Source organism: Pseudophryne corroboree, chromosome 9 (assembly GCF_028390025.1).
Source record: "Pseudophryne corroboree isolate aPseCor3 chromosome 9, aPseCor3.hap2, whole genome shotgun sequence".
NCBI lineage: Eukaryota > Metazoa > Chordata > Amphibia > Anura > Myobatrachidae > Pseudophryne > Pseudophryne corroboree.
The window spans coordinates 46,791,738-46,805,686 of NC_086452.1; the positions used below are offsets into that span (position 1 = coordinate 46,791,738).

General features: G+C 44.4%; 1 protein-coding gene across 1 annotated transcript in view; it reads right to left on the reverse strand.

The window, feature by feature from the left end:
* Positions 1–13,949, reverse strand: part of PRKAA2 (protein kinase AMP-activated catalytic subunit alpha 2) — a 67,118-nt gene continuing 53,169 nt past the window's right edge. Inside the window, exons 7-9 of the mRNA XM_063939291.1 lie at positions 10,766–11,264; positions 9,373–9,499; positions 1–7,349 (exon numbers count right to left, since the gene is read on the reverse strand). Of these exons, the coding sequence (XP_063795361.1) occupies positions 7,114–7,349; positions 9,373–9,499; positions 10,766–11,264 (862 nt within the window). The 3' untranslated portion in view covers positions 1–7,113. The remainder of the gene's footprint in view (positions 7,350–9,372; positions 9,500–10,765; positions 11,265–13,949) is intronic.

Consider the following 13,949-nt stretch of genomic DNA (forward strand, 5'->3'; position numbering starts at 1 on the left):
TCTCTTCACACTGTTACAATTTAATGAAATGATGCATCTATAATTTAGGTAAACAGAATTATATGTGCAGCTGTGTACAAATCTACAAACCAATAATAAATACTGTCTAATCTGTAATGCACATGGCGTTCTAGAGAGGTCACTAACAGATCTAGGCCTTTAATATCTACACACGTTTACAGATTATTTTTTTCTGTACACGGAAAGCTTTTTGACATGACATGACACACACACATGTATGTTACAAGATTGTCCTACGTAACACAACTAGTAACAGATACTGTATATGCAATTACTCTTTGCTTGGCTTAATCGTGCTAAGATGTGCTAGACTCAGAGATCTAAGCTCACCCTACCATCTACTAACCTAAATGGCAATATTCCAATACTTGCGGCTAGTGCTTCTCCCGTTTAGCGTTGAAAACCCATGGGATTACGCCACCATTGTTGGTTGGCTGCAACTTTGGCAAGTTTGTGGCCATATGAATTACATTTCTCAGCATTTAGTTTTCTTACTCGTTGCTTCATAACCACATTTGTCTGAAGATGTCAAGATCTACAAACCAATATTTAAGGCATTTTTTCAAGTGCACTAAATAGGCAAATACCGGCTGGGCAGCTAATTACACCCACCCAAGCTCTGCGTACGTGGTTTAACAGACGGTGGATGGAACATCAACAAGTGATCCAGGGGCACATCTGCTGGGTAGGGCTTTCCGAGTGCCCAGAACCCCATGCTTCTCCCCTCCCCCCCCCTCCCCTCCAAAGGGCCCATATTTTTTCTCATAGTAATTTTACAAAGGTGTTTAAGACACAGGGGATATGGAGAGCCTGATAACGGGTGGCATATGTGGGGTCTGATGGGCATAACAATGATGCGTGGGGGTATCCGAGGGTCTGTTATGCATCACAATGATGTGGAGGGAGGAATGAGGGTATGTGTGCGTGGAGTTGGGGGGCTCTGTTGGAAATTATAAGGGGCATGTCTGAGGATGTGTGGGGTTTGATGGGCGTATAAATGACACATGGGGGGGTCTGAGGGCATGTGGGAGGGTCTGTTGTGCATATGGAATGAGGGCGTATGGTAGGGTCTCTATTGGGAATTATAAGGAGGTCTGAGGGCATGTGAAAGGTTTGATGGGCATAAAATGGCAGGGGTGGAGGTCTGAGGGCATGTTTCAGATCTGATCTACAGAGATGAGCAGTAACCGAACATACCTGAACTTAGGGAATCCAAGTCGAATTGCGTTCCGGCTCGGGTCATCCGCAAGTTCAGATCTCTGATCGGAAAAACTCAGCTTGCGTGTTTTTGATGGGCTGTAAGTCTCTCTTTAGTGTTTTAAGATGCCATTTCACACTGGATATTAATGTTATTGATGTTAAGAATACTGTAGGAACAAATATAGGTCCACATTACATGATTTTAGCTGTTTTTTTTTTTTATCAACACCCAAGAACCCAAGACCAAATCCGAATCCAAAACATGGGGGTGATTTTGCCAAAACCGAAAAACAAAATCTGTGTTAGGTGTAGCATGGTGTGTACCGTGGCTCTTTTCTATAGGGACTACCGATCCCTATGTGATTCTGTAACTACCCTCCATCCACCATGCATTAAGCATTTGCCAGTCAGACCAAAGAAAACAGTTTATATTCTTGATGAGAAAATACTGGAGTTTTGCCACAAAACATTTCTATTACATATTCACATTAAGACACACATTACAAATAAAAATACAATTTGTCACTGATTGTGTACTGTTCACATAAGGTCACTGGCAAGATATTGATGCAGAACAATGGCAGCCAGTGGCGTTTATTAAATAGCGCTCCAGTGCGTTTAGGTTTTGGTAGAAATACATTAATCATCAACATTTCTGCATAGTCTGAGCTTAACAAGCCGGCAAGTTATCAAAGTTTATTTTTTATGTTAAATGTATCCACTATAAATCTACAGACAACAAGGAATAAGGCAATCCAGTGTAATAGAACGCCGACGTATCAAGAAAAGCTTAAGTGGACCTGTCTTCTAGGCGTGTACAAGGAGCATGTGCGATGCAGCCCCTCTGCTGTATATAACTATTGTCCATTATGTTCTTCGTTCTCTTTTTCACATTGTATTTTATAAGCCTTCTGTAATACCCGTTCCCTATGTTTCCAGCCAGTCCGGGCCATATATCTTGATGAAGGCTCGCTGGTTGGAAACATACTACTCCGAAAATTATGTAATACTGTCACTCGGCTCATTTGCATGTCTCCGCCCACACATACACGCTTCTGTAGCGGGGGATTTTTGGGTGAGGGTTCAATTTATCATATTGACAATTGGCAGCCCCAGATCTTCTCTATGGGGGTCATTCCGAGTTGATCGCTCGCTGCTGTTTTTCGCAGCGCAGCGGTCAGTTGAAAAAATGGCAAATCTGCGTATGCACTGCAATGCGCACGCGCGACAGACGGGTACAAAGAGCATCGTGGTTTTGCACAGGTTCTAGCGACGCTTTCAGTCACACTGGCGGTCACAAGAAGATTGGCAGGAAGTGGGAGTTTCTGGGTGTCAACTGACCGTTTTCTGGGAGTGTTTGGAAAAATGCAGGCGTGGCCGGGCGGGTATCTGACGTCATTACCGTGTCACTCGTCGCAGCAATCATCGCGCAGGATAAGTAACTACAGGGCTGGTCTTGTTTTGCACAAAATGTGTTTGCAGGCGCTCTGCTGCACAGGCGTTCGCACTCCTGCAAAGCGAAAATACACTCCCCCGTGGGCGGCGACTATGCGTTTGCACGGCTGCTAAAAACTGCTAGCGAGCGAACAACTCGGAATGAGGGCCTATGCCGATTGTCGCTTGCTTTTCAATCACTTACTGGTACACTGTAACCGATTCATAAACCGCTTTATCACCCAATAATATTCAGAGCCACTTTCATTACACGTGCTTGGGCCTTTAAGTACTTCATACAGCGCCTCCACAATTATTCGTGACCCTACCATTTATTACATAAATAACTATTCTTGCAGTGCTGGATCTTTCTCATACATCTAATGTGCCAATGGCATTGTATGCTAATAAGGCAGAGAAGGCCAGGGCTGTAGAGAGCTTTACTGTGCCCCAGTAATAATGGGGGTGTGGCCTAATTAGAGGTGTTTCCACGCCCCCTTGTAAAAAAAATAAGTATAGAAAATACTTTTTATGTGCTGCACGGGGGCGCTGTGTACCCCTCAGCCCGTGTCAGATCCAGGGAGAGGGGGCATGCGCTGGGCTGGGGAAAGAGGCTGCTGCCAGTGATTGGTAAGAGGTAGAGCCTGGCCCCAACCGGGCCCCTTTAAGATGCTTGGGGCTGGGTAATTCGTACTTGCTCCCCTCTCTACGCCACTGGAGAAGACAGACAGGTATTGTAGTAGTTTAAACTGATCTCTCATTCTGGGGCATATTGAGATGCAATAATTATAATTCTTTGCAACTTCATCGCAGCAATAAGAAATAATGTATGCTTGGAATGTATTAAAAAACACATCCAGACACAGAGGATCCGAGAGGAGCGCGTTCCGCGCTATTGTGCTACCGTGGTCATCAGAATCGGCATGTGTGAGCAGCCATTACCAGGAAGGGGTCCTGCAGATCCCTCTCCCAGTAAATTATGCGGAAAGTAGCCCATAGGCTACAATGGCCAACGGTATCTTAGGTATCTCACAAATAGCAGCCCCTATTAAAGCTATTTGTGTGATTAAAAAAAAATGGGTTCCGGCTTACCGCAATTTACAAAGCAGTGAAAAGCTTGCAATGACATTATCCTATACACGGCAATACGGAACTGTGCAGCCAGAGAGGCCACGATTAGTCCCAAATGGGTCAAACTACCGCATTGACCGCAGATACGCAGTTTATTGGCATGCGTAAAAAGCAGCGCTCGAGTAGCAGTAGTGCCAGCGCGGGCCCCCGGCGAGGTAAGCAATTGAACATGGGCGCACGGTGTGTGGTGTGGGCCCCCTTGGACCCGCCGGCCCACGTGCACTGCACATATTATAGATGCACCTATGTAGGGGAGATTATGGTTCAATATAGGGAGAGAGTGATAATTTTATTTTCTGAGGTGCCGCGGACTGTGATTCACTGTGGTTTCATGTGGGGAAGATGGGTCCATTTTAACAACACACTATATTATATTAAAATAATAATAAATATTAATAATAATAATAATAATTTTACATTTGGGTTAAATCCAATTCACTGCATTCAAATCATAAAAATACAAGTTCACTAAAGTACAAAACAAATTGTTATAGACAAAAGTATAAGAGGCTATTAACTTGTAGTCTCCAGATCAAGTGGCACTAGAAGCCCAAACAGGCTCTGCCTGCAGCTGGGATTTGTAGTTTCGCAAGTGGAGTTACCTTTTTTTCTACCTCTGTTTATCATTTCCAAACATCTTAGTTATCTGTTGTTTGCAAATACGCATTTAACACTGTCCTTGTGCATTTTATGTTCTGTAACAGAAAGCCAACGATTAGCGAGCTGGTGAAGTTTTTCTGACCCTCCCTAAAGTGCTGTGATGCACACAAGGGTCCAGATAGTGGTCATCATTCAGTCTCTAAATACAATCTTTTTAAATGTTAAAATCTATATAAATCCATCCATTACTTGGGTATTATATACTTCATATAACACCAAACTGTAATAAACGCTACAAAGCATTGTGGACGCTGCTAAACTCGCACAATAATCCACATTAAAATCAACATTCAAATAGAGCTCTTTCTATAACACGGAATAAGAACATTTCATCTCATCATCAGATCTACGGCTATTACTACTCCTATTAATCTTTTATTTCTCCATTACACCAGCCGGTGCAAGGCTGCCTTATATTAACCAGAATCTTGCATACATTCTCCAAAGCTGACCTCTACAGATGGGGAGAGACTATAATATAAGCCAGGGGTATCAACATTTGACCCTCCAGCTGCTGTGGAACTACAGGATGCCCTGACACAGTTTTGCTGAAGGCGGGAATGCAAAAACGGTGGCAGGGCATGCTGGGATATGTAGTCCCACAGTAGCTGGAAGGCTGCACGTTGATACTTCTGGTACTGTACAAACTATTTTGTTCCAGGTTTTGGAATTCACATGTACTGCATACTGTACGTACAAGAATATAGGAGTATATTTATTAAGGTGTGAGTTTCATAGAAGTGGGGATGTTGCTCATAGGAACCAATTAGATTCTAGCTATTATCTTCTAGAACAGTTATGGCTAACCTTGACACTCCAGCTGTTGTTGAACTACACATCCCAGCATGCCCTACTACAGTTTTGCTATTTGGCCACGATAAAATTGATGCAGGGCATGCTGGGATGTGTAGTTCAACAACAGCTGGAGTGTCAAGGTTAGCCATCACTGTTCTAGAAGGTACTAGATAAATGATAAGTAGAATCTGAGTGGTTGCTATAGGCAACATCTCCATTTCTATGAAACTTATGGCATATAAATATACCCCATAGGGAGGTATTCAATTAGCGCCAAAATCACAGCAATTTACCACAATTGCCATTTTCACGGTGAAAACTCCATTTTCGTGGGTGTCTGCACTCCCGCGATTTGCCCTATTCATATGCAAATTCGCAAAAACGGGATTGCCGCCAAATGGATGTTTATATGCATTTTTTTCCCAGCAAAATATGTGCTAAAATTAAACTTGGGGCACATAAAAATGAGTATAAGTGTATATTTGGGTCATTTTAGGGGACTTTTAAAAATAAAAGTGGAAACAGACTGATTACTCCCATCTGCAAGTCTAAAAATACTTGTCCCACTCATACAGCACCCCAATATACCTGTCCCATACCTTGTACCCCAATTTCCGTCATTTTGCACTTTTTCACCCCCAAAATGACATGTCATTATTGGGCAATTAAAAATAATTAAAAACTTCTAGGGGAGTCCCAGGGGTTCAGAACCAAATCCTGACATTTTTAACTTAAAATAGGGATTTTTCCCAAGTTTATCACCTGCTCAGATTTGGTGAATAAAAATTTGCGCATAATTGAATAGACGTTTGACGAAATTACAGCGAATGGTGGTAATTTCACGTCTTTTTACCGCAAAAACGCATTTTTGCCAGTAATTGAATACCCCCCATAGTGTGTTATTTTAATACATAGTGCACCATACTAACTCTGCAGGATACAATTTGTATACATGCCTGATTAATCAGAAGTTACCGATAAACGTATTTTCTACACAAATCGAAATGTTATTTTTTTTTTCAGTGCACAGAATTTCCTGGCGTGCCGCGTCTACGTAACTGCATTTTCTACTTGCGCACATATAAAAAATCAAAGGCAGCTGTTCATAATACAACTATAAAATACCGAAAAATAAATTTAAAAAATCTCGAGTTCTATTTATAAATTAGCTGTTTAATATAATCAGCGCAGGTTCTGTATTTTATTATGTCCTACGAAAAAAAAAAAAAAAAACAACAAAAAAAAACCTAATGGGAAATAATAAGGATTATTTATAAATATCTTACAGCTAACTATCTGAAGCAGCAGCTGTGTGGGGTTTGTGGTGTCTCAGTGCTGATTATCTGCACTCTACACAATGCCTGAGTTAAATGATAAAGCTTCTAAAAACAATCCACCAAATCTCACCAATTGTGCCATACGACTAGTTCTGTTTCGAAGTTTGGACGCCCCCAGTCTTTTTTTTTTTTTCTCATATAAAACTATACATCCCGAATTTTCGAACTCTCATCTGGTATTGGCCACTACCAGCTGTTCCATCAATGATCGATGTGCAGACCTCAGTCAACAGACCACCACCACCGATGGTTCCCCTTCTCCCCCCCGCCCCACCTTTACAAAATCAAGTGTCGCCAACAATGGTTTGGAATCGGACCTGCACCATTGATGGTAAAACAACTTGCCATCGGTCAAAGACCATTGATGGTTGTGAAGCCACCCCTAACCCTCACCTGTCTAATCACCCTTCCTCAGGAGTAATACTCTTCAGTGCAGCATGGAACGCCTGCTGCAAGATGAGCATGACCTGTTTGAGACGTCTGGATGTTGGAAACAGAACTGGTCACATTACTATGTGAAAAACTTCACAAATTGTTAACGAGCTAAAGTGGTGATCAGGCTGGCGCACATTTCAAAGAAATCCATGGTGTGGCTACCAGTTCGTGGGCTGGTTTGAGAGAATGAGCCTGAAAAGGAGCCGTAGAGTGGTCCACTTTGCGACTGGCAATCGGCTGTTGCTGAATCAATACTCAGTCGTGGCCGGTGCAGGCCGGCGGCTGAGCACGAACGCTGTGGCGTTGATGACCCGGACTTGTGCTCCATGGCTTCATCTGCAAAAAAAAAAGGCGATAAGCTTTCAGTGTGGATCAGGTTAAAGGGGAGATGTAGCAAAACTTCTAGAGGGCAAGTGCCTATAGCACCAATCAGCTTACAGGTGACATTTATCTAGTACATTGATAGCTAGAATCTAAACGGTTGCTATGGCAACTTCTCTACTTGTCCTCTTTAGAAGGTTGGCTATATTTACCTCCTATGTCAGTATGAACTAGTAAGAACTAGTAATCAAACCATGCACATTGAATTTTGTGAGGAATAACAGTAACATTCAGAAATACGTTCCAGGAGATAAGTATGTAATTCACAAAAGTGACAGTTCTATAAGCACATATGACTTTCTAGCTTAACACAATGGAAGGACAACGCATAGAGCCTTTCGAAGTCTAAAATTCCAACCAGAATTGTATATGTGTAGAGTTTACATGTTCTCCTCATATCTGTGTGGGTTTCCTTTGGGTGCTACAGTTACCTCCCAAACTCCAGAAACACACTAGTACAGAGGTTCCCAAACTGTGTGCCGTGGCTCCCTGGGGTGCCTCGGGACACTTGCAGGGGTGCCCTGGGTTGGTGGTCCAGGACCAATTCAAATTATTTATGGTCAATATAATAGGCAAAACCAGTGCTGGTGGCTGCCAGTCATAAAATATGTGGCCAAACAGAAGCAAATTTTGTCCCTCACCACACAACTGACCCTAAGGATGACATATAAATGCGATCTACTTAATGTAATATTTCTTTCTAAATTTCTCAATAAGAAATTTTTGGACTAGGGGTGCCGTGAAAAAAATTCTGATATTCTAGCGCGCCGTGATTCAAAAAAGTTTGGAAACCACTGCACTAGTAGGATAATTGGCTTCTGAATACATTTAACCCTAGTGTTTGTGCATATGTGTGATAGGGAATACTCCGCAGAAACTGATGTGAATACTCTCTTTAAAGCGCTAAATAATAAAATACTCATGTATTTTCTGATACAGTAGCTGTCCAGTTTCTGATAGCCGTCCAGTTCAGGGGTGGCAGTCTCTATCATGGGGGAATGTAGATTGTAAGTTCTGCTACACAGATACATGTAAATGCCTATGCAGCTAAGAAGAATATATAAATCATGGCTATATATGGGTTACAAACGATTTACTCAGCATCACAAAGGTGAAAATCCCGAATACCCCCCTAACCCTAAGCCTCCCTCCTCCGCAGCCTAACCCTCCCATCCCACAGCCTAAACCTAACCCTCCACAGGGGTGCTTAAAACTAACCCCCCTCCCCGCAGCCTAACCCTAACTCTCCTTTCCCTGCAGTCTAAATCTAACCTCAACCTCTGCAGGCTAATAGTATTAGGCGGCCGTATACCTACAATTGGAATGCCTGGTATCGGGATTCTGGAATAGGTATTTCGGCCACTTTCGGAGTTCCGGCGCCAGCATTCTGGTTGCGTATTGGGATTCTGGCGTAGGGATTCCCGACTACAAGCATCCTGATGCATGCCGCTATAAATATATCACACCTGTGTGCCAGTGATACATTCTGTACATGATGCGCTGGCAACGATCACTCACTTGGCTGCAGCTATCTAGAGCCTAACTTCCGGCTGCTGAGCATGAATGAATTACACCAGTTGGCATATTCAATTGTGCACTCGATTTAGAAAAACCCTGCGGAGCTCACGGCCTGTCACAAATCCTCACATTGGCCGCCACCACACGGCCATCATAGCACATGCGCAGCTTGTAAGCATGCATAGTAGCAGAATATAGCTCCACTGCGAACAACATTGACATACCTCCATCACTGAATCAGACCTCTACCTATAGTAACTCACATACTAAGGGGAAGGGGTGAAGTGGGATGGATACATGCATCATGGTAACATCTGAACACACAAAAATTTTATATTAAGAGCTTTACATTTATAGTCCAAAATTATCCACACTCACGTTTCCAAGAGATATAAATGCTGGGGTGTGTACCCAATAGGATAACAGACCATATCAGTATGATGCAGACCATGTAACTTACCATCAATACTTTTGAAGTCCAGCAGAAAGCTGCGGTTATCCACTTGGTAAAGCTGAAGGCTCATTTTGACATAACTGCCGGTGATCGGGTTCTTCCTCCGCACCCGTAGATGATACGGGTTCACCACCTGGGAAGAGGAATACTGTGACAATGTGGCGGCTGGGAGACACTTCTCTGATGTCAGGCAATACAGCGCCACGTGCTGGGGGCTTCGTGTCCTTTCACTATACTAAATATGTGGACATTTGTGCAAAGGTCTCCCTGCACCACAGTGACGTGACATGTAACTGCGTCTACACACACCCTGCAGGTTTCTCAACTAGCGTGTTTTATTATTATCATTATTATTATTAAGTAAATATTTACTAACAGTATTATTACTGACACTTTTGTTTCACAGCATCTCATCTAAACATCTACACTGAGACAACGTGTATCGGCTTCTCAAATATTTTCAGACACAGACGAAACACAAATGTAGAGTGAGTGCAACTCTAGTTGGCATGGCAAAGCTTGCAAGTTGGTACATGCATATGCCTATGCAGACTGGCATTATACTGGCAACTATGCCCATCTTAGAGACCAAATCTGCATCACACCCACAGTGTGGAATTCTCAGATCTATTGCATGTGTTTTAACAAAAGTTGTAAAGAAATTCCAATTACAAAAAATAGCAAAGAAACAAATATATTCACAACATAAAAGTAAATTTAGAAATGTACAAATTATCTGCTTTTAGATTAAATTAAGATTTTTTAGTGTCCGGGGGTTGATGTATCAACAGTAAAAAGAGTGGGGAAATAACAAATGCATTAGTTGCCCACAGCGAACAATAAACTTTGAGGTAGCATTTATCAAGTACACTCTATGAAATAATAGGTACAAGCTGAGGGGAATGTCAATGAAGGATCTGATTCGAATGTTATACGTCCTTACACTAATGTGGGAATCTGCCGCTATATGCGTAAATCCGACGCAGCATGTAGAAGCTCATCTTGTCCACTTTTACTATCCGAAACCATCATCCACCCGCATAATGCGATACTGCACAGAGGCCGCCAACACTCCCACCACACTTTCACGTGATTCTACAGTTCCTTTTGTTTGCTTTGGTTACCACCCAGAATTCCCATTTTACAGAAAGTGTGAAACCCACCTACCTGGACAAAGAGGTTGTCTCAGGGTAGGAATTGGGCAATGGCGTGGTGTTTACAGTGTACCCTGGGGCGACCTCTTCAACCCCAGTCACGTTGTGAGGAATATTACGATGCAGCCAGCAATAACTATCTCAGTGAGGCGAAGAAAGTGTGAAGAACCCCCGTGGAACGCTGTGTCTCAGCTGATACATGGCCCCTGTCCACAGGTAACGGAGATTATTATTGCACTGCTCACCTTCCAATCAAAATCCAGCTGCATCATTGCTCTGTACACCTCGGCCATGATGTCATGGGGCTTGCTCTGGCTGCGGATTCCCAGGTGCCACTTGGCTTTCTTCACCGCCAAAGGCTTGGGTTTAGTAGTGTTCAGGGCATCCAAGGGACATCGCGCCTTGGGGCTATCTGCGACTAATGGAGGCATACGCTCTGGGTGTGGCCTGACGCCGGGTGGGATGTGCATCTCGTCCATAAATGAGCCAGTGGGAGGGCTGGAGGCGAGGTAGAACTCACTGGCCTGGTTCATTATCCTTCGGTTGTCTATGATGAGGTGGTATGCCACCGCCAACTGGTCCTGAGGGTCCCCACTGTAGAGGCTGTTCATGAACTCGGACTCTGTACATTCAAACTTCTCACAAACCTCCTTCACAGCCTCATCGTCAATCACATTGGCATCATACGAGGGGTCTTCCGGGAACAAGTAGCTGGGCAAGTCCTGCTTGAACCATTCATGTTCTCTGTAAAGTACAATATTTTAATGACGGCAAAATCTAAGTTGCAGTGTAACAATAAAGCTGCCCCGCATGTGCGGGCTGCAGCATGCAAAAGCAGCCACTATTTACCCTGCATGCAAAATAAATGTATACCGTATGCACCGCTTGCATTGCAACATGGTTTGTTCCAGACACAAAGGTACTTGCTTATATGCTTTTCTTCTTCTTCTTCTTATTATTATTAATAATAATAATAATAATAATTTCTTTTTCTGGAATTCTTACAAGGATTGCAGAAAATGACTAGAGACTGCAGAATGTCTGCCACGTTCTGTCTGAGGAGACAGCAGCCACTGACCTCTGTGACTGTTGTTCATATAGAACAACAAGGAGGAGGTCATGGGACTCTGACTTTCCTGAGCACTAATATGTCTTACAGGTGCTCTCCTATACATCCTACTGTATGGCAGGCACTCTCATGTACATCCTACTGTATGGCAGGCACTCTCCTGTACATCCTACTGTATGGCAGGCACTCTCCTGTACATCCTACTGTATGGCAGGCCCTCTCCTGTACATCCTACTGTATGGCAGGCACTCTCCTGTACATCCTACTGTATGGCAGGCCCTCTCCTGTACATCCTACTGTATGGCCGGCACTCTCCTGTACATCCTACTGTATGGCCGGCACTCTCCTGTACATCCTACTGTATGGCCGGCACTCTCCTGTACATCCTACTGTATGGCAGGCACTCTCCTGTACATCCAACAGTATGGCAGGCACTCTCCTGTACATCCTACTGTATGGCAAGCACTCTCCTGTACATCCTACTGTATGGCAGGCACTCTCCTGTACATCCTACAGTATGGCAGGCACTCTCCTGTACATCCTACTGTATGGCAAGCACTCTCCTGTACATCCTACTGTATGGCAGGCACTCTCCTGTACATCCTACTGTAATGCAGGCACTCTCCTGTACATCCTACTGTATGGCAGGCACTCTCCTGTACATCCTACTGTATGGCCGGCACTCTCCTGTACATCCTACTGTATAGCAGGCACTCTCCTGTACATCCTACAGTATGGCAGGCACTCTCCTGTACATCCTACTGAATTGCAGGCACTCTCCTGTACATTCTACTGTATGGCAGGCACTCTCCTGTACATCCTACTGTATGGCCGGCACTCTCCTGTACATCCTACTGTATGGTAGGCACTCTCCTGTACATCCTACAGTATGGCAGGCACTCTCCTGTACATCCTACTGAATGGCAGGCACTCTCCTGTACATTCTACTGTATGGCAGGCACTCTCCTGTACATCCTACTGTACGGCAGGCACTCTCCTGTACATCCTACTGTACGGTAGGCACTCTCCTGTACAGTCTACTGTATGGCCGGCACTCTCCTGTACAGTCTACTGTATGGCCGGCACTCTCCTGTACATCCTACTGTATGGCAGGCACTCTCCTGTACATCCTACTGTATGGCAAGCACTCTCCTGTACATCCTACTGTATGGCAGGTACTCTCCTGTACATCCTACTGTATGGCAGGCACTCTCCTGTACATCCTACTGTAATGCAGGCACTCTCCTGTACATCCTACTGTATGGCAGGCACTCTCCTGTACATCCTACTGTATGGCCGGCACTCTCCTGTACATCCTACTGTATGGCAGGCACTCTCCTGTACATCCTACTGTATGGCAGGCACTCTCCTATACATCCTACTGTATGGCAGGCACTCTTCTGTACATCCTACTGTATGGCAAGCACTCTCCTGTACATCCTACTGTACGGCAGGCACTCTCCTGTACATCCTACTGTATGGCAGGCACTCTCCTGTACATTCTACTGTATGGCCGGCACTCTCCTGTACATCCTACTGTATGGCAGGCACTCTCCTATACATCCTACTGTATGGCAGGCACTCTCCTGTACATCCTACTGTATGGCAGGCACTCTCCTGTACATCCTACTGTAATGCAGGCACTCTCCTGTACATCCTACTGTATGGCAGGCACTCTCCTGTACATCCTACTGTATGGCCGGCACTCTCCCGTACATCCTACTGTATAGCAGGCACTCTCCTGTACATCCTACAGTATGGCAGGCACTCTCCTGTACATCCTACTGTATGGCAAGCACTCTCCTGTACATCCTACTGTATGGCAGGCACTCTCCTGTACATCCTACTGTAATGCAGGCACTCTCCTGTACATCCTACTGTATGGCAGGCACTCTCCTGTACATCCTACTGTATGGCCGGCACTCTCCTGTACATCCTACTGTATAGCAGGCACTCTCCTGTACATTCTACTGTATGGCCGGCACTCTCCTGTACATCCTACTGTATGGCAGGCACTCTCCTATACATCCTACTGTATGGCAGGCACTCTCCTGTACATCCTACTGTATGGCAAGCACTCTCCTGTACATCCTACTGTATGGCAGGCACTCTCCTGTACATCCTACTGTAATGCAGGCACTCTCCTGTACATCCTACTGTATGGCAGGCACTCAACTGTACATCCTACTGTATGGCCGGCACTCTCCTGTACATCCTACTGTATAGCAGGCACTCTCCTGTACATCCTACAGTATGGCAGGCACTCTCCTGTACATCCTACTGTATGGCAAGCACTCTCCTGTACATCCTACTGTATGGCAGGCACTCTCCTGTACATCCTACTGTAATGCAGGCACTCT